Genomic DNA, 24,020 nt, shown 5'->3' with positions numbered 1-24,020 from the left:
GAATAAAAACAGCCGGTTAGGTTGAAAGATGTAAAGTAAGAAAATTATAGAATCTGGAATCACCGATTCAGAGTCGGATATCTAAAATTTAGAGTAAACCACTTAATCACCAGTGTAGACACGTGACTATCTTATCAACGTTTCGAAACGTTTTCCGAAACGGAGTAACGATAACAGGTAACGATCTGAGAGGCTCGTTTACTAATGCAGCTCTGTCGTAAATTCCACGGTACCTGGTAATCTCTTAAAGACCGTAATTGCAGCTCATTGGATCAAGGATAATGGTATTACGGAATAATTGTCAAACCTCATGCGATCGAAGTTACGTGATCGCACGGAAGCTTCTTACATAACGCGTCTTCAGACGGCTTTCCGTCATTAGACGATGATATATATCACGTTTAACGAGCATCGGTCGACGGATTCCATTTCTCGTTGGTCGGAACGGATTCCCAAACGCGCCAACATCGCTCGATCGAAACAATGATGTCAGCGATTTAAAAAATGATAAAGAATAAAATGATTATATAATTTCCATCGCAAAAAGATTACTCGACGAACATTGGTAGCATCGTGTTCGATTTCATTTAAGGTAGATCCGTCGCTACCTCTGATTAATTATTACAAATCGAATCTACGTTAGAACATCGATATCAGCTATGAAGATTTTTCAGTAGTTTTCAAATTTGTTCGTGTCTCTTGGATTTTCCCGGGAACTGAGCACTGCCCCGGAAGGGGATGAAAAGATGAGAGGGCGCCGCTCTCCCAAACAGGTCGATACGACCTGCGCGCTCATTCTCCATCGACGACTGTGCTGGAATGGACCCGTGCTGATTCTGCAGTTGCAAAACATATCACGAACAGAGGTCTGGCGTTTTATGTCGTTCATCCTAGGAAACGAGGAAAAATCGACAAATAAAACGAGGAAATGCAGGTGGTTGACAATGGAGTAACGTGAAATTCGTGGTGTTTTGATTATCATCTGTGTACCGTGGCCTTGTCATTTTGGTAACTAAAATCGAGTAAAGTACAAAAGGAGTAAAAAATACAGAAAATGGGGACCAGATTCGCAGCATGTGAGTACTAGAAAAGTGACGCAATGTTTTATATATTTATTTACGTATAACTGCTCTTTTTCAGATTCACTGAAGTTAACTAATCTGCACGACTACTATCAGAGACTTCTTCACGGTAGTCAACCTGTACCTTCTGGTCTCGACATGGCAAACACAGTGAAATTCTTTTCTCAAATGCTGCTGTGTAATAATCTCAATATCGTGTTATTGTCGTGTCTGTTAAAAATCGTTCGATAATTTATGCTTTGTTTCGTAGCTCTGTTAAAAGAAGTTCGCGAAGCACCTTTCGAAATGATCAAGTCTCAGAAGTACGACGCGGAACGTATGGCTCTTTACCCGAATTTGGATTACAAACAGCTGTACAACGCGCTCACTCAGCTGATCGATGTTGTTTCCTCTATTCACACCGGTTTGCAAGGTCTGTCCTATATTTTGTTTTTATTCGATGGTTTGCAATTCAGAATCCATGTTTCAGTGTTTGGACAGGCATTGCTTCAGTGTCTCGCGTGTCTCTTGCCTTTTTTGGACCACGATATGATCGACAATGTACCTTATCTCACGGCCAGCTCGATCTCGGTACTTCCAGTGGAACTTCATCAAGATATCGTCAACTATCTCTGTTTCTACATTCTACCATTCACCATCAGTACGTGTCTTCGTTTCGTGCAATAGATGCAGGGACTAAAACATGTTTTTATTATTTCAAATATGTTCCTTTAATTATAGCGAGGAAAACAGAGGATGGAACGGAGAACGCAGCTAGTCAATCGATAGCAGCTGTTATCATGATGATCTTTCAATACTCCACTAACCCAGGTTCTAATTGTCATCGTTATATTTTTATAAGATACAGAGATGTATTCGTAATTAAAGATTACAAAAAAAAATTGTCTAAACGTCTATGATTGTTTAGCTCACCATTGTCAACTATTGGAATGTCTAATGGCACTGAAACCAGGCGTGGTAAAAGACATTCTTTGCGTGGTAGCTTACGGCACGGCACCGGCAAGAGCTTCAGCAGCTAAATTACTGTTCTACTACTGGCCATCGTTCAATCCGAATCTCTTCGATCGCAGGGCGGTTCTAATGAAATTCGCAAGTGCGTTTCCCCTCTGGGTTTTGATAATACCGCTGAAACCTTCGTTCGATAAAATACAAAATATGAATTTAACATATGCAGATGATTTGGCACCATTCGTCTGTCAAAGAGATTCTTGTCCAAACGCGGGCAACGCCGAGGCTGGCAAAGTTTGTTACGATCATCGAATATCTATCACATTCGCTACAGAAACACCACCACCTATGTACCTGTGTATCGAATGCGCGAATGAAATACACAGGGCGCATCCTAATCAAATGTTCTACGACATTTTGCATCCCATGCAACAGGTGTCGATGATATGCGAAAATAAGGTGAGTCGAATGGTTTTTAGTTGGAAATTAATCTAAAATAAATTCAGACACGAGAATAAGTGTTTCTAGCGAGAATTTAATCCCGTTTGACACCTCTTAACATTTCTAAATTACGTCAGAACTGTAAAGCCACAGACAAGTCGGCGATCAGCGTCTGTTTCTCCACCGAATGCGCCAGCTACAACGGAAACCATCCGATTCGCTATTGCCAGAAATGTCACACTAATCGACACGATAAAGGCCGAGGTGAAGACCATGTGTATCACACGGCGTTGCCTCACATATCGAAATTGGATCCTCAGACGCAGACCTATATGGTACAAGCGATCGTCAGGTGAGACACCTAAATTCCAATCCATTTTCTATTTGCTAAAAGATCCTGTATCGCTTAACGTTCGAAAGATATCGGAACAAGGATGGGGACTATGGTTGGGACAAGGGACACTAACAGTCGTTGTAATTTGCACGAGTTTAATGAGACGTTGTCGCGACTAGAGACGAGAGATTCGCTCACACGGATCTCTGATACGTTTAAACATTGAGAATTTCTATCGATTAAATATCCTAAATTTTGAGCGTATGCTTATCTAAATATAGTAAGAAAGATACAGAGTCTCTTGTCTCTAGCGTATCGTCGATGTTAAAGTCCTTTCTGCGACAGAAGCGTTTTTTGATGACGTGAACGTATGCGACGCACGTTGATGCAGTTCGATTGGTTTCATTCGTGTTTACCAACCCGCAGATCGCGACCATGATGTATTAATTATGTGTTAATTTCTGATAACGTGTGTAACTCTACGATATTAAGAAATTTCCATTGAAAAGAAGAAAAATTTATCGTTAAAAATTGTAGTTAACGGGACAGTTAATTATTTATTTAGCGGTAACAGGTCGCATCCAAACGATGGTTGTTAATCACTATCCACGATGTCCAATCTTCGATGTGTTCGAAAGTAACACGATGACGCGTACTAACGAATGATCGCAGGATCATTGTTGCTTTGCGTGTTTGTTCGTGCTGGTCCATCCTGCTTGGTAAGACATTATGCTGTAACCACGTTCAATGGAAACTTAGGATACATCGAAGCAACTGTTCTGCTATATCTTCGTGTAGCATAAATTGTCGATATTCGATTACAGTAATGTCCATTAAACGTGGTTAATCGATGCTCCATATTATTGTGTTTGAATATTCACAGAAACGATCGAGATGTCGCATGTCACCCTATTCCGATCAAGAATGTATCTTCCACGTTCCTTTTTATCACATAAATAAATTGTTTCGCGTACATCTCGATCCGTCATAGACGCTAAAGCCTCCAGACTTCGAAAATCTCTATGGATTCATCGGGGATATAGTCTCAAAATAAGAAATTTGTCTTTGCAAAAATGTCAAAATTCTAGAAATTTTAGAGCCAGCGTTAACGTGATTCACCGACTCGCGAATTAAAGGAGTCGAGATGCGATAACCAACGTGAACAAACTTTCACTAAATCGCTTCTATCGACTATTGAAAACGTTGAATGAAAAGCGCAGCATCGAAGTCGCCTCGAAAATCGTGGAGAGCGTTCGAAACCGGATGGCGGCTAGCGTGGACAAGTTTTTCTTCGAGTTATCCACAAGCGAAAGACACGTGACTCCGAAGCATTCAGCCTCACAGTAGAGAGCATAGGAAAAGTGCACCTTAAAGTTGCAATGCGAGGACACCACGCCGTATCACGTCCTGGATACGACGCACCAGCAGCTTGGTACCGTTTCTACAAATAAAAACGGACCCACTGGTGCAGGCTTGAATAGATACCCATTACCCGAGACACACTGGTATGCTGCACGAACAGAGACACTCTTTTAACGGGATATCCGGGGATCTGTTGTTTCTCTGTTTTTTTTTTTTTTTTTCAATTGTTATTTTCATAATAGAATCGCGGACTCTATGAAACACTGAGATCTTTTTTTCTGATATTCTTGATATCTTCTATACACTGATATTTCTTTCTTTCTTTTTTTTTATAGTCTAGAATTTTATTTCTCGAATGTCGACACATCAATACTGCATGTAGTTTTGATATCTTGAAACTAGCATGAGTCCCCGTAGTTAGAATTATAGAACACGGAACAGTGAATTACATTTGCTGTCATTTGAGATAGGAATTCTTTCAAGATTTCTCTCGACGATCTAATTGTCTATATACTATTATAAATGGATATAATTTCTTATGGTGAGCACGATCTAAAGTCGCGTCTGATCGAACAGACGTTGTGGTCGACGTAGATTAATCGGATTTCTATTTTGGAACATTTGTAACACAGAATGTCCGAATAGTAGATCGACATTGTCGTTGTTTAATATAGAATTTTATGAACTGTTTCACGATCGATACCGTCACGCGATTCTTTATTATCTTTTGTGATACAAAAGGGTGTGATATTCAGTCAAGTATAAGTAAGAAAAGGATCGTGAAGGAATTCAAATCACCATTGAACGTGGAAGCTTCGATTCTTCGACGTTCGGTGCTCTTTCATTTTCTCGCTCGCCTGAAATCGTTAGTGGAAGCTTCGAATTGCGGCACAATCAAAATTAGAAACAACATAGAAAGTAATAGTTGCACTGAAATTTGTTCCTTTATTTGCATTTGCAAATAAATCTCACTTCCGATCAAATTCGCTCTTTCTCTTATTATTGCCATAACTCGAGATACGAACGAAACTATTTATCGGATAATATTTCAATGTAAAACAACGAGAACCTTCGTCTATCGATTCCAAGTGATAGATTTAACCGAGAGAGTGTCGATCTCAGTTAAAAATCATATTTAACGATCTGTTGAAAAAATTATCGCGTGAAAAATTGCCGGTGTTTAGCCGACCACAACCAGACGTGGCCGTAGATCGCGTTTCACATCCCACTGACCAGGTTTCCTCTCTACTTGCAGCCTGCTTAAGGAAGCTGAACCGCTAAGTATGGATAGTAACCGAGACATCTTGGAAATAAATACTAATAAGGGAAGCGCAGGATTCCCAGGGAGCGGCGGTGGGAGCAGCGGGGGTGGTTCTGGTAGCGGGAGCGGTGGGCAATTCGATTCGGCTACGTTGGAGGAGAGACAGCTACTTGGAAGATACGGTGTCTGGCTGCTGGTCGGGCTTTGCACGCCGAATCAAGAAACCTCGATCGAAATACTCGGCCGTTTATTGTCAATGCTATTTCATTGGTTTCATGTTACTGCCTACTCTTTCGATGGTACTAAAAAAAGCCTTATGCACCTTATCTTTTCTGTTGGTAATTTAACACTTCGCATATTTATACACTTAATGAACGTAGAACGTAGATGAGCAGTGAATGGGCGGCGGAAGGTCTTGGATAATGTCGAGTAACGACGATGATGTCACGATGTTGCTTCGAATCTTTTAAAGGTCGACTAATTTCAAATAATTGCAAAACGATATGAATTTCTTTCTTTGACATTTTGAAGGCTTTTTAGTTTTTTTTAAAACTTCTCTTTTTTTTATTAAACCGTGGTTATGGTAAATACATGTTGCGACGAATTGTCCTTCTGACAAACACGTCCAATGTAGATTCTTACGAGTGTGTGCATTCCGGTGTTCAGATGTTGTTCATCCGTGAGAACAACAGCTCGTTCACTGTAACCGTAGCCTGAGTCGAGGCAACACGAGACACGAGCGTCGTACTCGACGAGATTCGAAGCATCTCGAGCCCATCACTAGACCGTAGGTAGTGTTTGGCCGCGATCGTAGGCACATTCGAGCGGATCGCCGATTTTTCCATTGGTTTTCGTTCTTTTTCTTTCGCTTTGTCTTCAGATGCTTTCGACACAATTACTACTCCGTGTTTTACACTCTATACGATATTTAACGTTAGACAAAGTGGTGACTAGAAAAGAACGAAACAGAGAATATGAATAATCCTCATGGTTAGGTAAAAAGACATTCACATGTTACACATTTGTTAGTGTTTTGACAAGAGCTTGATCGTGAACACTATCGCCGTTCGTCATATTCCAATCGAATAGCTTTCAATGTTGTCTTCCTGTTTCTCTCTCTAAATTCTCCCTATATTTATTTTTGTGTGTGTGTCTATAAATTGTATCAGTAAATCAATGTATTCGATGTTACCTGTGTTGAATTCGTTGTCGTAGAGGCGTCAGCTTTGCAGCTGTTCCAGCTTGTTCCTGCGATATTTCTATATTTCATTTCTTATCGTTTCAGAGTTTATTCCTTTACTTCGTCACTGTGTAGTTTGAAGTACACCAATAGAATTTTCTTCTCTCATAGATAGAATTGATATTTGATGTTACGTGAATACACAGCCCTCGGCTATCGAGTTTCGACCATCCGAACTTTGAATAACGAGTTGAACAGCATAAAGAAAAGAGTATAATTTGCTGTTTGTAACATAGTACTGTTGCCTGGAAGAATGACATCTTTTACATTCGATGGTCAGAGACTGTAGAAAATTCTTGATATTCGACGACGATCTGCTAGGTTGACGCCTATGCGTTAAGTTGCCTTTACGTGTGCATGTCACACATACACACACACACACACACACACGAAGAGCTTCCACTCAGAAATCTCAGAAATAAGGAACAAGAGTGCGTCTGCGTCGCGGCTGATCGAGTCTCTCAAAGATCGATGCATAGAATGACGACGCTGAAAGAATATCGCGCGAAGTTTCTATGCATCGAAGTAGTGATTCTTTCTCGAGAATAGCCATGTTAAAACTCGCGAAGAATTTCCCAAATAAGAATACAATTGGATCGATCGGTTTCTCAAAATTCCTTCGGTGATTGATTCAGAGATTCAATGATACTTTCTGCATGCTGTCGAAGTAACACTGCTAATACAGATTCAATAGCTTTGTACCTTCCCCGTGTTTGCTGTGTGATCCAAAATTCCGCTTTTTTATCGTTTCCATTCGAAAACACACGAATTGATAAAGTACCCGGTTTCTACGGTAAATTCGACCAGTGATATTCTCAAACGTACTTTAAGAGGTGTTTCCTTAAGGACCACGTCTGATCTATCGCGATGTTTTACCGTAGGGCAAGCAGAGAGTGCATTGGAGAAATTGAAGACCGAATACGTCTGTGGATGGCTGTCGGAAGTGATGAAAACTCATTACGAAGTTTTCATTTCCTGTCTTCTTCCACATCCGGCGGACTACGTTCGAGTCGGAGGACACTGGTGCGAATGTTGAAAATTCTTGTTAGGAATTCGAGGAGTAATAAAATTAATTTAGCCATAGAAATTAATTTTACAAAGAAAAATACCTAAATAAAGCTGATTTTGACAAACGAATGATTGCAATTAAGGGAAACATTGGCCTCGAGGACGTCGCACTTAAAAGATGGCCTAAATCGCTTGTTCTGCTTAGTCCCCTACGAAGTAATTACCCCAGACGTTTGGGACTACGTGATGCCACACTGGATGGAGGCCATGGTGAACGACGTACCGGAGTACGAGCTGCACGAATTAAAGATGATTTTATGGTACGAAATACTTCGCTCAATAACGATTCTTGCCTGGAAAATTCTTGGTGAAAATGTTGAAAACTATCCGATTATCGTCTCCAGTAAAATTTTGGATCGGGACATGAGTCCTCTAGGATTCGATGCTAAGAAGATGTACAATTTCGTGGCGAAACGATTTGTCAACACTTGCGCAAAGGTTCAAGAACAAGCTCTGAATTGGCTGCAAACGCTAACTATGTTGGAGATCAGCATTCCTCTGTGCCAACTGTTTTCCATGTTCAGCGATGGCGTGGCTGTTATGGGTACCATGAACATTGCCGAGTCTGAGCAGAAGCCTAGTAAAGGAAAGAAGAAGAAGGACGAGGAAGGAAATACTATTTGTACGTCGAAATGACAATTACCGATTCGTAAAGGAAGTGAATGTTCACGTTTTCATGATAGTGAAGGGTTTACTAATGTGTAATATGTACAGGTTCTGTGGTCGAAAACGAATCAGGAAAATCGACGCCATTGTCCGACGATGTTGTCCCAACACCGAGACACATGGAATTCACTACCAATTCGGAGTTGAATTTATCCTGTTGCATTCTTATGCTCGATATATTATTAAAACAGGTGCATCCATTTTTGCGGATACAAATCCAAGAGTAGGATATGATTACGAAGGAATGAACGAGGAATCTAATGAAATGTATCAAATATTACAGATGGAATTGCAGAACATAGATAAGCACACAGGGATTAACACGTGGGTTTGCAAGGACGCGTGTCGATTGATGAAATCGATCGTTGCCTCGAATTGGAACAACTGCCACGTGTGCAACGCGGTCGCTGAGTGTACCTACTGTGAATCTAGCGTGATCTGGCATCAATTATGCCTGCAATTAGTCACTTACATGGCACCGGAAAATCCAGCTTATCCGCCTGACGTGAGTCCCTTATGCTAACATTCGGTGATGATCAGATAACCAGATCGCTTAAAGTCTTTTTGTAATTTTCTGTTTAAATTCAACTGTCTTCTAACGTTCAGAAAATCGTCGACGAAAGTGCGGAGGATCATGGACGTAAAAGTCCAGAGACAGCGCGAAAAGGAGACTCAAAATCCGACGTGGTAATTAGTATGCCAGTGCCGGAAATGCACTCGGTCGGTGGCGTTCTTGCACACATGCCTCAGGTATACTGCCATAATAAACTTCACTCGTTGACAAATTTGAGATGTTCTATTATCTTGTTACACGATCTTGTTACACTGCCTAAGAGACACAGCGTCTTTCTTTCTATCTCTCTGTGCGAAACACTTTCTGCAACAACAAAATACGCAGCATGCTGTTCGTCTAACAAAAACAAAAACAAAAAAAATACAAAACTGTGTGTGCCTCTCTCTGTCTCTCTTCTTCTACTGCAAAATGGCGTTGTGTGAACCATTAACACGGTAGGCTAATCTATGTGACCGGAGGTAGCTACTTTGATCGTTTATATCAGTTCTTCGAACAGATCATGACAGCCACAGTAGAGACAGTTTCGGAGCAGCTGGATCTCGCAGCTATCATGCCAACGGAAAAGGTCATGTCAGCTGTTGCTCGAGCAGTTACCCTTTCTGAGACTGACGTGGGTAAGAAATAAATTCGCCTGGTTCTACCTTTCGTATTTTTGAAATAGTTCGAACGTGGTTAATCGAAAAATAATTATCAAATTTCGAATACCGTGTTCGACGTGGAATTTTAAAATTACTGAAAATCATGTAAAATTGCAATGAACGTAGAATTAACTTAAATTATTTGAAGGCGAATTTTCTGAATTACGTCGATACCTTCGATCAACGCAACTTCGAATTTATCGACCGAGGGAAATCGTGCGTTTTATGCCTGACCAAGCATGGGTCTATTCTACTTCGGATCGCGAAATATTCGAATCCCGTAAATCCACAGATTTAATATTTGCCTAGCTATCCTACCAATCTCTCCATAGTCATCAAGGACCTTTCGTAAGGATCAGGAATCTCTGTTGCAGCCACAGCCACCGTGAGCGTAGCCAAACCTCGATTGATAGGAGAAAATGATCAACCTTTGAATCTAAGTCCAGAAAATGAGGCGGACGACTTCTGGCACACCTCCGTTGGAAAGTTTCGATTTAATATCGAGGATCTTCCTGAACAACTACAGTACATACACAAGCTTTTGAAGGTACAGTACTTGTAAAAATTGATAATATTTTAGGAGATGAAACTGTTTTCTATTTCTCCGATTCATAGGAGATAATGACGATTGACAAGCCTGACATACTCTACTATATGCTTCAATGTCTAAACGTGATGTGCCTTTACGGAGATGCCTTCAACATGGCGGTGAAGGATCATCAAGGATTCTTCATATGGTGCCAAGAAAATTTATTGATAAAAAAGTAAGTAAGATTATTCCTTATGAATTTTAATATGTGAATATAACATCTTCCGTGGAAGATGATATTTATCTATTCCTTATCAACAACATCTTTATACTTTCAGATGAATAGAAACATCAGGTATTCGTTGCACCTCAGTAACAATATTTCTCCGTTTTAGTGACTTTAAACGATTTTCTCCAACTAAATTGTGCTTCTTTCCTTCGACAGTCTATGGGAACTCCTAAACGCCGAACACTCTCACATAGCCCAGGTCACCGTGCCGTTGTTACTCCACTGCGTTACTTTACCGTGTGGAACGGATACTTTCTGGCGTCTGATTCAGGAAGAATTCCATAATTTGGATTGGCGCGTTCGATTCGTGGCAGGTATAACGATTAAACACTATAGGACGAAGGAGGTCGACTAACTGAATGAAATCAATTGCTCAATTTATTAACGCTCAACAGTCGAAAGAGTCACACTAATAGCTAGATTCATGGACTCCACTCCTCTAAGAAATGTTATGAGTCTGCAAGCTGCTCTAGCAAACGCGTTCTGTTACCTGGTCGCGAGCATGGACGACAGCAACGTATATGTTGCTCAGAGAGCCACCTTGTACCTTGGTACCATCCATGATACAGCTATGAGAGTAAGATATGCATACATAACAAGTCGTATCTATTAATTTATTCTGACACAATATTTATTTGTTTAATTTAAATACCTCTAGTCTCTGATTCTCTGCTTGGAAACTCAATTCGATACAGTGATAGTCGATCGTCCAATGGTACTCCAATCACTGTATCAGTTACACAATAGCCTCAGCGACAGACATGTTTTAACTTGGGAGTTTTTCTTGAATCGTTTCGATGCTTTGTTTCTCGAGGCTCAAATTAATTTGGAACGATCCGGAGATGTACCATATCTACGTGGTCAGTTTGTAAACTCAGCTGTAAAATTGAATTTGCCAAAGTGGTCTTAGTACACTATGTATATTAATCATAATAAATCGATTCGCAGATCTCAGAAACACGGATCTGAACAGCGAAATCTTCATGAAGAAGGTGCACAGAGCACAGGAAGCTCTGTCCCAATCGGATGGAAGCGGGACAAACTCTATAAAGACGCTGAGCGCGAGTTTTGGCACGAAATGGCCCTACAAACGCACCATGTCAGCGCCGGCGTCGATGATTCCGCGACAGGACACTAAGCAAGGTACACGAATCTCACGGTTCATGAACAACATATCGTGATTCACTTCAAATTGATTACTATCGACGATGAATCATGAAAGTCTAAAGGATAAAGTAAAGAGTCGGACTCGAAGACATAGGAGTCCAAGTCCAAGTCAGAGAGAGTCCCTCTGATCTTGACTTGCAAAGTTGAGAGTCACGTCAGATTACAGACTTATCATATTCTTTCAGAATACCGTTAAAGTCGAATGAATCCTTAAAGAGAGCTGAGGATTCCGATATTAGTAAAACTATAGTCCTTACACAGAGTATGATCCACGTGATCGATCTATACTTTCGAGACATCCTGTATATTCCAAAATTCTATTACCAAAGGGGAATCCCTAACTCTCGAAGGACTTCACGACCGACAATTCGCGATCTCTATCGACTCTCTTGCTGGCTACTTAGCTTTAGAGTTACAGAAAGCTAGTCGATCGTCCATGTAAAAACCACGTCTAAAACCACTTCACGTCCTGACCTGTCACACGCGTTTTTCAATTGTGTTGCACTGTGTCGAACCGCGCAGAAAAGGAGAAGGTGTACAGCCGGCAATACTCGGCGCCTATCCTGAAGCGCAAGAGCTCCAGATTCGGACTGGGTCAGTTGCTGGGGTCCACCCCACCTAATAACAGTATACCAGGTAGAGTAGCGTTGCTGATGTTAGCCTTAGACGTGGCCGTTCTCCTCTGTGTTATCTATGTTCTCACGTATACACGTACACATATACACCCCCTTTGCCCCCTCTGTGTACGCGAAACGCGATAATGTTTGGGGATGTTCGATGTGGAACCTTTGTGGTAAGTTTGATGGTTCGTCAGCCTCCTTTTAAGGAGCTCGCTTTAGACATTTTCTTTTTATATATGAACTAACTAAACTAAAAGGGTTAAAGGTGTTTCCTTTGTCATGATGATCGATTTGATTATACGGGAATTTGGTTCTTGCATTGCGTAGGTTTTGTGCTATGAAGCTAATTGTAAGCGATGAGTTTCGTTCGAGGGAAATGACAATTTCAGAATTGAGAGTATTCTTTTGTTCCCCCGTTGTTTTGAGCGTAGTTTGTCCGTAAGACCGACGATTTTGATTGAGATTTTTAGAAGTTGAAAGAGAATGTTTTCTGTGTAGTTGTAGCGAGTAGAAATTAGCGTATTAGTTCCTTTGGACAATTTATCTGTTGATCGATGGATTTCTTCTTCTTGCTAGTGGGTAGATCGCTTACCCTAATAACTGTGAATGTTCGTAGATAGTTTCCCGGTGTTGACCAACGTAAGGTAGATTTGTAACCTTAGAAATTCGTTGATGACATCGAGAGAGGCTTTGCTTGTGCATGATCGCAGATAACGAAAGTCTTAGAAAATTTTAAAATGCAAGCGATGGTGGTAAGATTTCTATGAACTTCAATCGTTTTATTTCACTCGATTAACTTTGATTAAGTACCATATTTACTAGCGTTCGATATTACAGATGGTCACGTTCATTCTTTAAATATGGTGGACGAGGCTAGCGCATTACCAGGGTACACCCACAGAATTGTGGATTTGGAAGAAGCTGACAAAGAAACCATGCATTTGCTGGTCTTCTTGTTGATGCAATTCCTTTCTAGACAAGACCAGGTAAATGAACAATTGAGTCATTCAAAATCCTCCGTTATTAATAGAATATATTGATAAATACAGGCTTATCCAACGGATGAGAAACCCCTGTCAAAAACGCAAGGAATCGTGCTACGCCATTTGTATCTTCTCCTAGGTTACAACCAAACTGAACGCACTTTTCATACTTCTCCACAACGATTAAGGTATTCAATAATAATATTAATAATAAAAAGGAGAATAGAAAGAAGAAACAACACCAATTACCAAAGTAACAATTCCGTGGTTCTCTTCAGAGTTTCCCCTGTATTCAACGTTTTCATCGCGAATCTTCCTCAACTACTAGACCAGAATCACGTGATGGGATGGGTGATGACACCTCCGGTTCTAGCTATCCTTCAACATTGTCCTTGTCCACCGCAAGGTGTGCCTCCATCTGATCATCAAACACCAACTTACAGTCTCTGGTACCTCGAACCCCATAACAGACGATCTTGGTTAATGTCTCTTCTCGTCATACTGTACAAGGTGAGATGGGCAGCCTTTTAAATATCTTTCTATCCTTTTCATCGAATTGTATTCATTTCTCATTGTGCCTAGTGTCAGTATGGCCAGCAACCGTGGTGTAGCCAGTTGCAAGTGTTAATCAAGATCGTATTAAACACCCTGGACACGCAGCATCATCAATGCAAAAGAATACCAGCTACCGTAGTGATGGGTGGTCCGCCATCCAGATCACGTGGTATACACAGATAATAGTTTTGAAATAAAAGGTACATCCCTACAAGAAAACTGGACTTCACAAAACGTTCTGTTGAATTTCAGATGTGTCACAACCGTCTCTAGGCGTAGACCATGAGTTAATGGGTATGGGAGATATGAACACCGAGAGTCCTCCAATGAGGACTCCCATGGTATCGGTTCATCAACGGAGTCCAGGACCGACGCATGGTCAGATGGAGACTCATTGGGAAGAAAGCACAACGACCTGCCGTTACACGAACAAACACTCCAGGTTATTTAATCCACACATTTCCTAGTTCTTAGCGATACTGCATCCTAGTCAATATCATAGATTCCCCATGGAAAGGTAGAGCATTAGGCTACTTCAGCTTGGAATGTTTCACGTTGACGTCTTTGCGAATTCTGCACTTCTCGACTTCTGTTTCAGATTTTTATCATCATCATCTCATCTAGAATGATCATGTTCTTTTAAGAATAGCTGAAGCAAGTTGTCAAAAGATTATTCAAAATTTATTTTTTACTTTATTTTATAGTGATCTTAGAATCATTTTCACGATACGACTCAAGACCAGGGGAACAAAGATATCGATACTTCCACCATTCTCTCGTATTTTACTATAGGCATGGAACGAAGTAGCAATAGCAAAAGCTAAGAGATACAACCTACGAGGTGACCTTTCTTACATCAAGTAGAATTTCCTTCCCTTCTTTTAATCGAATAGTGAATCTAGCAGATTCTAGGCTCTAGAGTTACCTAGAGTATCTTGAGAATATACAGTCCAGGACCCAGAGAGAATTACATCATGATACATCTGTGCCTGTGCTTACACCAGTAGCTGCTTGTTACAATTTCCGCTATTGTGAATGCTCTGCAAAGCTACTCGATCAATGCGGATGATACGGAGTCCGAGCTGGCTGCAATACCCGAGAGCCCAAAATCTGACAGCACCTTGCATGGCAGCAGTGGTGGATCGCTCGGCGAACTGGAGGAAACCCCGACTGCTGTTACCAGAAGTGTTTCGCTCCATGGATCTAGAACCACCACCGACGTCTTGACGAAAATGGATTGGAATAATCAGAACGTCATCAGGAAATCTGAAGGGATCAGCCGACCCACTTGGTTTCTTGGTAGCGAGGAGGATTCTCATCAGGTATTTAGAAGATTCATCTTAAAATAATTCAGAATTTCATTTCTTTTGCCACCAATAAACGTTCTTTGACGCTAGTTAGCTTTCTATTATTTTTCTATAGAGTACAAAAACTGGTCCCCAAAAGAAGTGGAGCGTTCACGAGGGCGTAAAAATGATGGTGACGAGTACGTTGCTAAGTGGTCAACCAGATCTACAAAGGTACTCTCCCGTGTCCAGAATCGAAAAAATGTCAGAAAGGGCAGAAAAAGGGATTCTAGAGAAAGCGATTCCAGAGAAGCCAGCGCCAGAAAAAGCAGCCCAAGAAAGAAACATCACTGTACAGATAGCTTTCAACGGAGACACTGCTTCCTCAAAGCCTTTCGAGTTATACAGCGCTCTCGCAACCACCCTACCAGCTCAAGTTCAAAAGTAAAATTATCCATTTCGTTACTATAACACGTCACTGTATCATCTTCGTACTGACAAAGACGAATATGATTACGCTACAGATTCGAGTTCCAAAAAGAAAAGATACCCCCAACAGGCTCCGGTAATTCAGATTCGCCAAATACTAAACAACTGGGTCGTCAGAAGCGTATAGAGCAAAGTGTGACCATAGGTTCGCCTGTGTCTCCAAGTCAAGTGGTTACGGTCACGAGCAGTGACCATTCGAGCTCTCCAGCAGTCAGTTCGGTATCTTCGCAAGTCACGAGCACCGACAATGGCCAGCAGCCGAGTTGGCACGGGCCTCCCTATCCCTTAACCACGCCAACGGTTGAAAGACTTCTACCAATTGGAACTACCATTCGTCCAGTTGGTAAGTATCTTTGTTAACAAAAGACAAATGGAATTTTCATCGATTCGATAATTTTATAGTTCCACGACCAAGCGTAGGTCAACGAATTCTACGTTGCGAGGATACTTATGGCTCGCCTGAATCACCTTTGTCCAAGATGGATGTGTTAACAGTCAGTGAGTATTTGTAGATTTTTAAACGCCATACTATTTCACAATTCTAGCTACTATTTCGAAGATATAGAAAAAAAACACAATGTCGAATAAGAAAGAAATGAAATAACCTTTTCAGGCTCCTCGTTCGATCAGGATAGTGAAACGTGTATGTCCAGCGACGTAACGAGTCCTAGAAGCATATCACAGCTGGAATTTCCTATGCCTGAACGATTGTTACCTATCGGGCCTCACAGAGACTTCAGTGGCTTGGTCGAGCACGTTCGTCAAGCGCTCGGTGTCCAAGAAATCGGCGGTAAAATTGTATTATTCGATAGAAAAAGTCAGTATAATTTTTAAATTGACGATAATACCTTGTCAAATTTGTCAGATTCCAATAGATTTAGCAATAACAATGAAAATGGTAAAGGCGAAGCACAGCCACCGGTGAAACAAGATAGCACAACGTCTGAGAATATGGTAAAAAGTACTTTTCATTTCGCAAATCCTACTATCTATACAAAAAATAAAAAAATGTCGATTTTTCAGTCGGCATCTCTAGTTCCAACGTCGAACGAGATACACTCAAGTAGATCAGCGAGTCCGAGAAGACTGACCAAGCAGGTAGCTCTAGAATCACCGCCTCCAGCGATGGAATCCTCAGATTACCCTTCTCGAGTGTTCGATCCTGATCGAAGAGGTAGAGTAAAGGATCACGTTCGTATTCAACGAGACAGGCCTCGAAAGGATAGTATCAGTGGACACGATGGCCCATTATCCAGACGTACAGACTCTTGGTAAACTTTAGAAGACACTCCTAACACTCTTATTCGAGATTTAAGATCGTACATTACGATCTTCTTTTATCGTTCATAGGTCCGGTGCTCAACTGCAACCTAACTTCGATGTCGCATCCCAACAAGCCTACCACGCTGATTTTAGCTTGAAGCAAAGTTTATTCCGCATCGGAGACGACTGCATTTACGAGAGGTAGCTTTTAGTTTGCTGTTAATAATAAATGTTTATTTTTGCATGATGCATAATTTGGTTTCTACATTTGTCGTAGGTGTTCGGAATGTGGGACGATAAAGGAGGAATATTCCGACGAGGAACTCGGTTTATGCATCATCAACCTAGGCACGTTCATCCATCGTGAACCATCCTTGGCAGCTCCGCTCTTGCCAGAAATCCTACGTGTCGTGACAAAGTCTGACTCGAATTTTATTTTATCGTTCTATTTCCAAATAACATGACACTGCAAAAACGTGTCTCGATGATATATCTTCGTTTGCAGGGTGGCCCTCAATGCGATGTACCCTTGGCAAAGTGAGACCAACATGCATTTGCCCGGTGGCGCAATCAGCGTTGCGCATCAGTTCCTCCGTTGTGTTCTACATCAACTGGCGCCTAATGGAGTTTTCTTGCAGATGTTCCAAACGCATTTAAATGGTGCGAAGATTTCACGACCTCTTATATGGAACCTATGACAATCCATTTCATTTTCCAGAATCTACAAGAATGCAGTTCTTCAAGAGTGTTACTCAGGCCTTGGTCGACTTCAACGAACTAAACCCGATAGCACCTCTGCAATTATTACTCGAGGTACTTTTATGCGTATTCCAAGTCTGCAAGTTTGCTATAAACGTCATGACTAACATAATTTATGCAAGAAATCGCACCTTGGTCATAAAATTCACAAAAGAAGATTGAGACTAAAATCGATAAGACAATCTTTTACGAAACATATATCCAGATATGAGTGTTTGTCACGATCAATAAGAATTGCCACTGATCGCTATCAACCTATAACGATCACGAATAATCGTATCCTCATATTTCAGGCCCTAAACGCAAAGAAATCTCTGCCAATGGAACGCCTGCCGACAATACTATACAACATAGCGTGCTACCTGGACTGTCTGCCGCTAGAAGCAGGTCTGGGTCCAGGTGCAGCAACCTGGAGCGGTCTTCTGACGCAGTTCGATGGCCTGTTCCGTAGGCTGGTGCTGATGCTCTCATCCATCGAAGACACCACTTCGTTATTAAGGATCATGATTTCTTTATTGAAGGTCCCGAGCATTCAACAGTCGAAGGTCAGCTGTTCGCCGCTCGTAAATAACCTGTCCGTGGATGTTCGCGATTATTATCGTTGCGGCGCGATCGTCGTCGCTATAGGAAAGACGTAAATGTGCCGGAGGATTTATTCCTTCTGGCTGGCCGATGCAATGATCGGGAATTTTCGATGACTAAGAGATCGTTTGATGCTCGTTCGAGACAGATTTATGATACGGTTTTACAGCGAGTTTCTGTTTTATGATTTTGGGTCTGGTTTAGCTAAATTATTTGGAAACTCGTGTTTTCATTCAAAAAATATCAACTTTCACCTGACAAGGTCAAGGGTTAGACAGTGGCCCAGGAAGGAATTTTTTAAATGCTTTATAGATCTTTGTTGCAAAAATATCTAGTTGCGATATGTTTACAGGGCATGCTGGATCCCTTTGCCAAGGTATTGAGCTACGCCATTCAGAATTCTACTATAAAGTATAGTTACCTGACGGATCTGTGCTACCTCTGTCACAGAGCCTTCACTAGAGACAGAGACAAACATTTCTTTGGAAGAACCATCGTGTTCGAGTTAATTCAAGCCATTAAATTCAAAACCACGTTACCGGATTCGAATTTTCTGTTGCTTCTGCACTTCGTGCTTCAGGTAAGAGGAAAGGTTGTTAAAAAATAATGATCGGGTAATTTATGATTCAATATGGTTAGGACATTGGAGGCTCGTTACCTAACACGATCGCTTTGGAGAACGTCCAAACGGACGTATCGCCAATTTACAATACGAACGCCTCCGAGTCACTGAAGAATCAGCTGTCAGATGTGCTCGATTTCTTGGCAGACTTTCACACTTTGAGTAAAGTGAAGGTAGTCGAAATAACATGAAATAATAGTCGTAGCCACGACAAATAACGAGACTAATAATTTTTAAATGAATTTTCCGATGATGTAGAGCTACAGCAAGGGAATGCAGGCTGGATTAAACGAGGATACATTGGGTGGTATATTGAAATGTGGTCTCGCGCAATATGTAGCGATAGAAATTACTAGAGGCAATAATATAGAGAACAGAGCTGTCGCTCGATATCTTCCATGGCTCTACAGCGCACCTTCGATGATACAACAAGGGTAATTAAAGATGAATTACTAAGATAAGTTCAAGAACGCTGAAGTTAATGTCATTTTCAGAGCTCGAGAGTACGTAGACTGTATAGGACACATCAGATTACTATCCTGGCTCTTATTAGGCTCTCTCACGCACACTGCAATGTATGCTGGCAATAATAATACGCACACCCACGGGCCATCGATTCCATCTGCGCAACCGATACCGCAGGAAGTATCTTGCCATGTTGCAGATCATGTGCAAGTCATATTCGCTGGGTTCCCAGAACAATCTAAAGCATCGGTCTTACACATGTCTTCATTGTTTCATGCTTTCATATTGTGTCAAGTACGTATCTGTGTATATTAATTAAAATCTATGGATACAATTTGACAGTATCGTTGTTGTTTGTATTTAGTTGTGGACAATGTATTTGGAAGAGTTGTCGAAAAACAATCCATCGAATAGCGAGGGTCATAATATTACGATGAATATTTTATTGGAGTTCTGGGGCAAGATAACGCCCTGTATATTGGAATTGATTCAATTCTCAAAAGTAGTAAGTGAACAGTTCATAAAAGTCCTCAGAAGTAGAACTCCTCTTTTCTCAAATAAAAAATTGCCTTTGTAGTTGGCTGAGATGGTGAATTTGCATTTCCTGAGTCTACTCGAGGCTCTTCTTGAGTGTGGGTCCATCCTGTTAAGTAAATTGTTACCCCTTTGGAGCCCCATACTACATTCGCATCATGTTCAGGTGAGACGAATTATTAAAACGGCTCGTTTTCAGTTCCAATAATTCCGTTTTTGAAAGATGATCTTTACATGAAAAATTTATATATAATTAGCTACCAGGACATTTACAAGTGCGTTTGCAAAATTGTCGAGACTTTCCACCCAACAAAATGTCCGAACACTTTGCCTCCTCTCGTCGAGAATCAAATGCCACGCTCTTACGATGGTTGCATCGATTACAGTTCAAGATGGGACAAATAGAAATGCAATCTTCCACGGCCACGCAATTTTATTCCATTTAAAAGAGATAAGTCGAAGAAAATAAACTATCTAGTTGATCGGAAAATGTTTTATAAAGTACGTTTTCGAAAACGTTGATTCCTATATTATTTTAGATGAATGTTGCATTCTGTATAACAATAATAATTTGTTAATTGTTACAAAATATATTTATTATATTAAAATTTCGTAGTCATTTGTTTATTCCATGTAGTGGAAATTTTGATTATTGCAAATAAGACACGTAGATAAGACGCAAAAACTTTACCAAGTGGAATTTTGCACGCGTCACGTTCCTCTTATCACGAGACTCGTAATTTTATTCGATCCAACGCGATAACAGGATTTGCAATAAAAGGCAAGCGATTAATTTTGATAAGACCATTAGTCATCGTGTACATATTACGTCCAAGGAATTTGAGTTACTTGCATAATGAGATGTTTAGGGAATTTTTTCGGTAACTAGACCTAGTGATATTTATTTCTAGTGAAGATCAGTAGAATTTTACTCTAGTGTATAAGTTTTCGATTTAATATATCGATTTATCCATAATGTAAACAACTTCCAACAATTTCAGCCCAAATTTGACTGACTTTCTAATAAAAAATATAACATCGATTGAGTTTTTCACTTAGATATCAAAAATATGACCAATCTAGTTGGAAAATATTTGGAGAACATATCACTTTCGATAAAACTACTTTTATTCATAATCTATATGCTAATTTTATGCGTTTTACGCATTTGATGTATTTCTTATGAAGTTTCTAATGCTATCTTCAATTTGTTTTAAATGAGAAATCCATCGTTTTAATTTCTCGTGTCATAGTAGCTCGGTTTAGGAACTGTATATATACCACAGTTTTGTAACTAGCATTAATGACGTGAAAAACGAGGTTAGAAATGCTTTCGATTTATTAAACGTGAAAAATTATACATTTCTCATGCTCGACAGAGTGGAATGTATACAGTACGTGTATGCATATATATTTCAATTAAAAGTAAAAGTACCGTGGAATGTGAAGCATTTCGGTGTTTGGTCGTAGTTATACGGTACTTATTTTTCTCTCGCGGTCTTAATAAAAGCGCATCGTTGCTGCAGTCTTTTGTATTTTATTCGTTTCTCTTTCATTGTTAAACTATTATCTCCAGCATAAGTTTTTCATTGAAAAATACTTTCCAATATTCTATGCAGTGAATCGAACATAAAAAAATTCGATTTCTATAATTTTGTTTAATATTATACCAATGCTGTCTTTTTCCAGTTAAACGCGTTATTACAATGCCGTTTAAGTTTCATTTGAAGAAAAGTCGACAATATAATGTGGTCTCCAAAAATCAGTATGTGATCTGCATAGAACTGTTGGATACCACCTCCATAGAATGCACACTGAGTATTGATAGCCTTGGTCAGGAGTGTTTGGACAATGTGACTCAACGTTTAGGATTAGGACAGCCTGAATTCTTTGGTCTACGTTATATTTCAAGGCATGATTCTCCATCTCCAAGATGGGTTGACATGGACAAACCATTGAAAAAACAATTAGAAAAAGAAGCCAAAAATTTCAGTCTATATTTGAGGGTCATGTACTATGTTACTGATGTGCAACTCATTCAAGATGAAATGACAAGGTATGTAATATCTTAAATATTTCTATATCATTCAACTATTACCATTTATTTCTTTAATATCGTGTTTTTAGGTATCATTATTACCTTCAATTGAAAAGCGATGTTTTGGAAAGTAGATTTCAGTGTAATTCTAGGCAAGCAACTCTTTTAGCAAGTTACTTGATGCAAGCAGAATTTGGTAACTATGATGCAGAACGACATACAATGGAGTGCTTGCAACAATGTACATTATTTCCCAAGGTAATTAAAGAGAGCTACTAATAAAAGAATTATTAGATATGTCTTATTTGATTCTTACTTTATTTTATTATTCAGGATGTTATTCAAGCAGATCCTGGAGGACCAGATTCTCTTTTGCATACTGCTGTATGTCAATACAAGAATCTGGTTGGTGTTACTCAGCCTGCAGCAGAGGAATTATACATTTCTATTGTTATGCAGTTAGAGGGATATGGAAATGAAACATTTTCTACTAAGGTATTTACATTTATCCTATAATTTGCATAGTCTTTAACAACACAAGATTGAGAACTTTGACTTACAGGACAATGGAAATAATGAAGTGATACTAGGAATATCTGTCAATGGGATTATGGTCATCTATCCTAACACACAGACAACACAATTCTATAGGTATTTATTTCGTAAAAATATATTACATACTGAATTAGCAACTATAGTGGAGATTTATATATGCTTCAGATGGAAAGATATAAGCAATGTGATCAATCACAAAAAGACGTTTAGAATAGAATGTCAAGCCGAAGGCGAGGAGCCAAAGCAATTCATATTTACCGAATCGCGGAATGCAAAATATGTGTGGCGTTTATGTATAGCACAGCACACATTTTACATGCAACATCAAGAATCTCGGCCAATGGAGAGATCAACTAATGGTTATTTCGTAAGTATTATTTCATTCAAGCGCAACATTGCGCCAAGAGCACGTCCAAGTAAAATCTCTGTATCATATTTTAGGACAGCGACACGAACGATTCGGGAGATCATGCGGTATCGGTAAATTTGGATAACAGAAATGCAGAGGGTCACACAAGATGGACTAGTTATAATGATCTCTCAACGTCACCGTATCCCGTTGTATCCGTGTCGTCTACAGACATCAACAACTTACGTGCCTTACTTCCGTCCTATAGACCAGCACCTGATTATGAAACTGCTGTCCAAATGAAATATAATAACGGGGGAAATCCACCCCAGCCTTATTACGCTAATCAATCCACGATTGTGGGAGCAGAAATTTCGTGCCTTCTTGGTAACGTAGTCAATCGAAGTAGATATTGAAGTTATGAATTACGAGTTCTATCATCCAAGATCATACGAGATGAGAAACATAATCGTCCCGAGTATTATAAATGTTTTTAAGAAGCAGTATTTTCTAATAATTATTCACATACAGACACACCTTCACGAGAAATAACAGAAAATCCTACATTCTGGATTAACACTTTACTGACAACTAGCGACTCAACAGTATACGTACGTTCGACTGGCGCAGATTCTCCCTGGCGCTGGCTCTCTGTTTCGGTTTAAACTCTCCAATACCATTCTTTTTGTTCATCGCGAACGATAAGTTTTTCAAATTGGTATAAAACTGTGAGAGCTTACAAAGCAACACAACTGACTCAATTGCTGAAGGTACCTTAGTACTGTATAACAAATTACTGCTCAAATAATGAGAAAGACGGTCGACAACAAAAAAACCGATTAATCGGCTATCGGTCGGTAAAGTGTTAATGGTTAAGACTGACACGCACAATTTTACAAACTATTTGTTCTTTCACTCTATATATTAAAACATACAATTTTTAAATATTAATATTTTGCATAGCGCAGTTTCATTATGTTCACAAATAATTCCCTTTATCATAGATGGGAAAGTGATCTTTCTGATTATATCAGTTTTTTGACATAAATATTGTTATAATTTATAGCATATAGTAATGTATAGAGTGTCATATAAGAGCTAGATAACATCATACTGTAAATAGATGGTAATCTTATTTTTTTTAATCAATATGTTAAATAAAATAAGATATATTTATTATTATAACCAAAATAAAGTTTACTGATATCTGTCAATCTATGAACTGATTGAATTTACTAAATAAATATTCCAACAAATATTCTATAGAAATAGATTATATATAGATTATATAAAGGTGACAGATACTAACAAAGACATATTT

General features: G+C 39.7%; 2 protein-coding genes across 5 annotated transcripts; both read left to right on the top strand.

Moving 5' to 3' along the window:
• Positions 1-726: 726 nt before the first annotated feature.
• LOC126921841 (protein unc-79 homolog) lies at positions 727-20,365 on the top strand. Its single transcript, XM_050733755.1, is given in 48 exon segments — positions 727-1,076; positions 1,141-1,260; positions 1,333-1,494; positions 1,552-1,722; positions 1,803-1,892; positions 1,990-2,175; positions 2,257-2,489; positions 2,609-2,823; positions 5,423-5,448; positions 5,503-5,727; positions 7,550-7,691; positions 7,820-7,996; positions 8,081-8,358; positions 8,451-8,593; positions 8,686-8,907; positions 9,009-9,152; positions 9,461-9,590; positions 9,989-10,161; positions 10,230-10,378; positions 10,589-10,746; positions 10,828-11,009; positions 11,091-11,292; positions 11,381-11,575; positions 12,122-12,235; positions 13,057-13,205; positions 13,269-13,390; positions 13,481-13,712; positions 13,785-13,926; positions 14,010-14,199; positions 14,806-15,079; positions 15,180-15,487; positions 15,568-15,875; positions 15,935-16,030; positions 16,146-16,322; positions 16,398-16,486; positions 16,556-16,803; positions 16,883-16,996; positions 17,073-17,213; positions 17,301-17,456; positions 17,458-17,608; positions 17,848-18,099; positions 18,489-18,716; positions 18,776-18,931; positions 19,017-19,192; positions 19,253-19,517; positions 19,588-19,728; positions 19,801-19,923; positions 20,015-20,365. Coding segments are annotated over 48 exon segments (8,286 nt in total). The 5' UTR covers positions 727-1,054; the 3' UTR covers positions 20,204-20,365.
• Positions 20,366-20,555: 190 nt separating this feature from the next.
• Positions 20,556-23,913, top strand: LOC126921864 (tyrosine-protein phosphatase non-receptor type 14). 4 transcript variants are annotated; one of them, XM_050733849.1, is made up of 7 exons: positions 20,556-20,638; positions 21,447-21,813; positions 21,885-22,053; positions 22,129-22,290; positions 22,358-22,446; positions 22,516-22,717; positions 22,792-23,913. In XM_050733849.1, the coding sequence occupies exons 1-7, from the start codon at positions 20,614-20,616 to the stop codon at positions 23,113-23,115; spliced, it is 1,338 nt and encodes a 445-aa protein (XP_050589806.1). In that variant the 5' UTR covers positions 20,556-20,613; the 3' UTR covers positions 23,116-23,913. The 4 variants fall into 4 exon arrangements, with proteins under 4 accessions (XP_050589806.1, XP_050589809.1, XP_050589808.1 ...); XM_050733852.1 differs by lacking the exon at positions 20,556-20,638 and adding an exon at positions 20,752-21,077; XM_050733851.1 differs by lacking the exon at positions 20,556-20,638 and adding an exon at positions 20,753-21,151.
• The last annotated feature ends 107 nt before the right edge of the window (positions 23,914-24,020 follow it).

The sequence above is a fragment of the Bombus affinis genome, chromosome 11 (genome assembly GCF_024516045.1).
Source record: "Bombus affinis isolate iyBomAffi1 chromosome 11, iyBomAffi1.2, whole genome shotgun sequence".
NCBI lineage: Eukaryota > Metazoa > Arthropoda > Insecta > Hymenoptera > Apidae > Bombus > Bombus affinis.
This window is presented reverse-complemented; position numbering and strand designations above follow the sequence as displayed.

Coding starts and splice junctions, on each gene's coding strand:
- LOC126921864 (XM_050733849.1), top strand. CDS start 20,614: ATGAGATGTTTAGGGAATTTTTTCG. Junction 20,639..21,446: donor ATGTTTAGGGAATTTTTTCG/GTAACTAGACCT, acceptor GTCTTTTTCCAG/TTAAACGCGTTATTACAATG. Junction 22,054..22,128: donor AATGTACATTATTTCCCAAG/GTAATTAAAGAG, acceptor TTTATTATTCAG/GATGTTATTCAAGCAGATCC.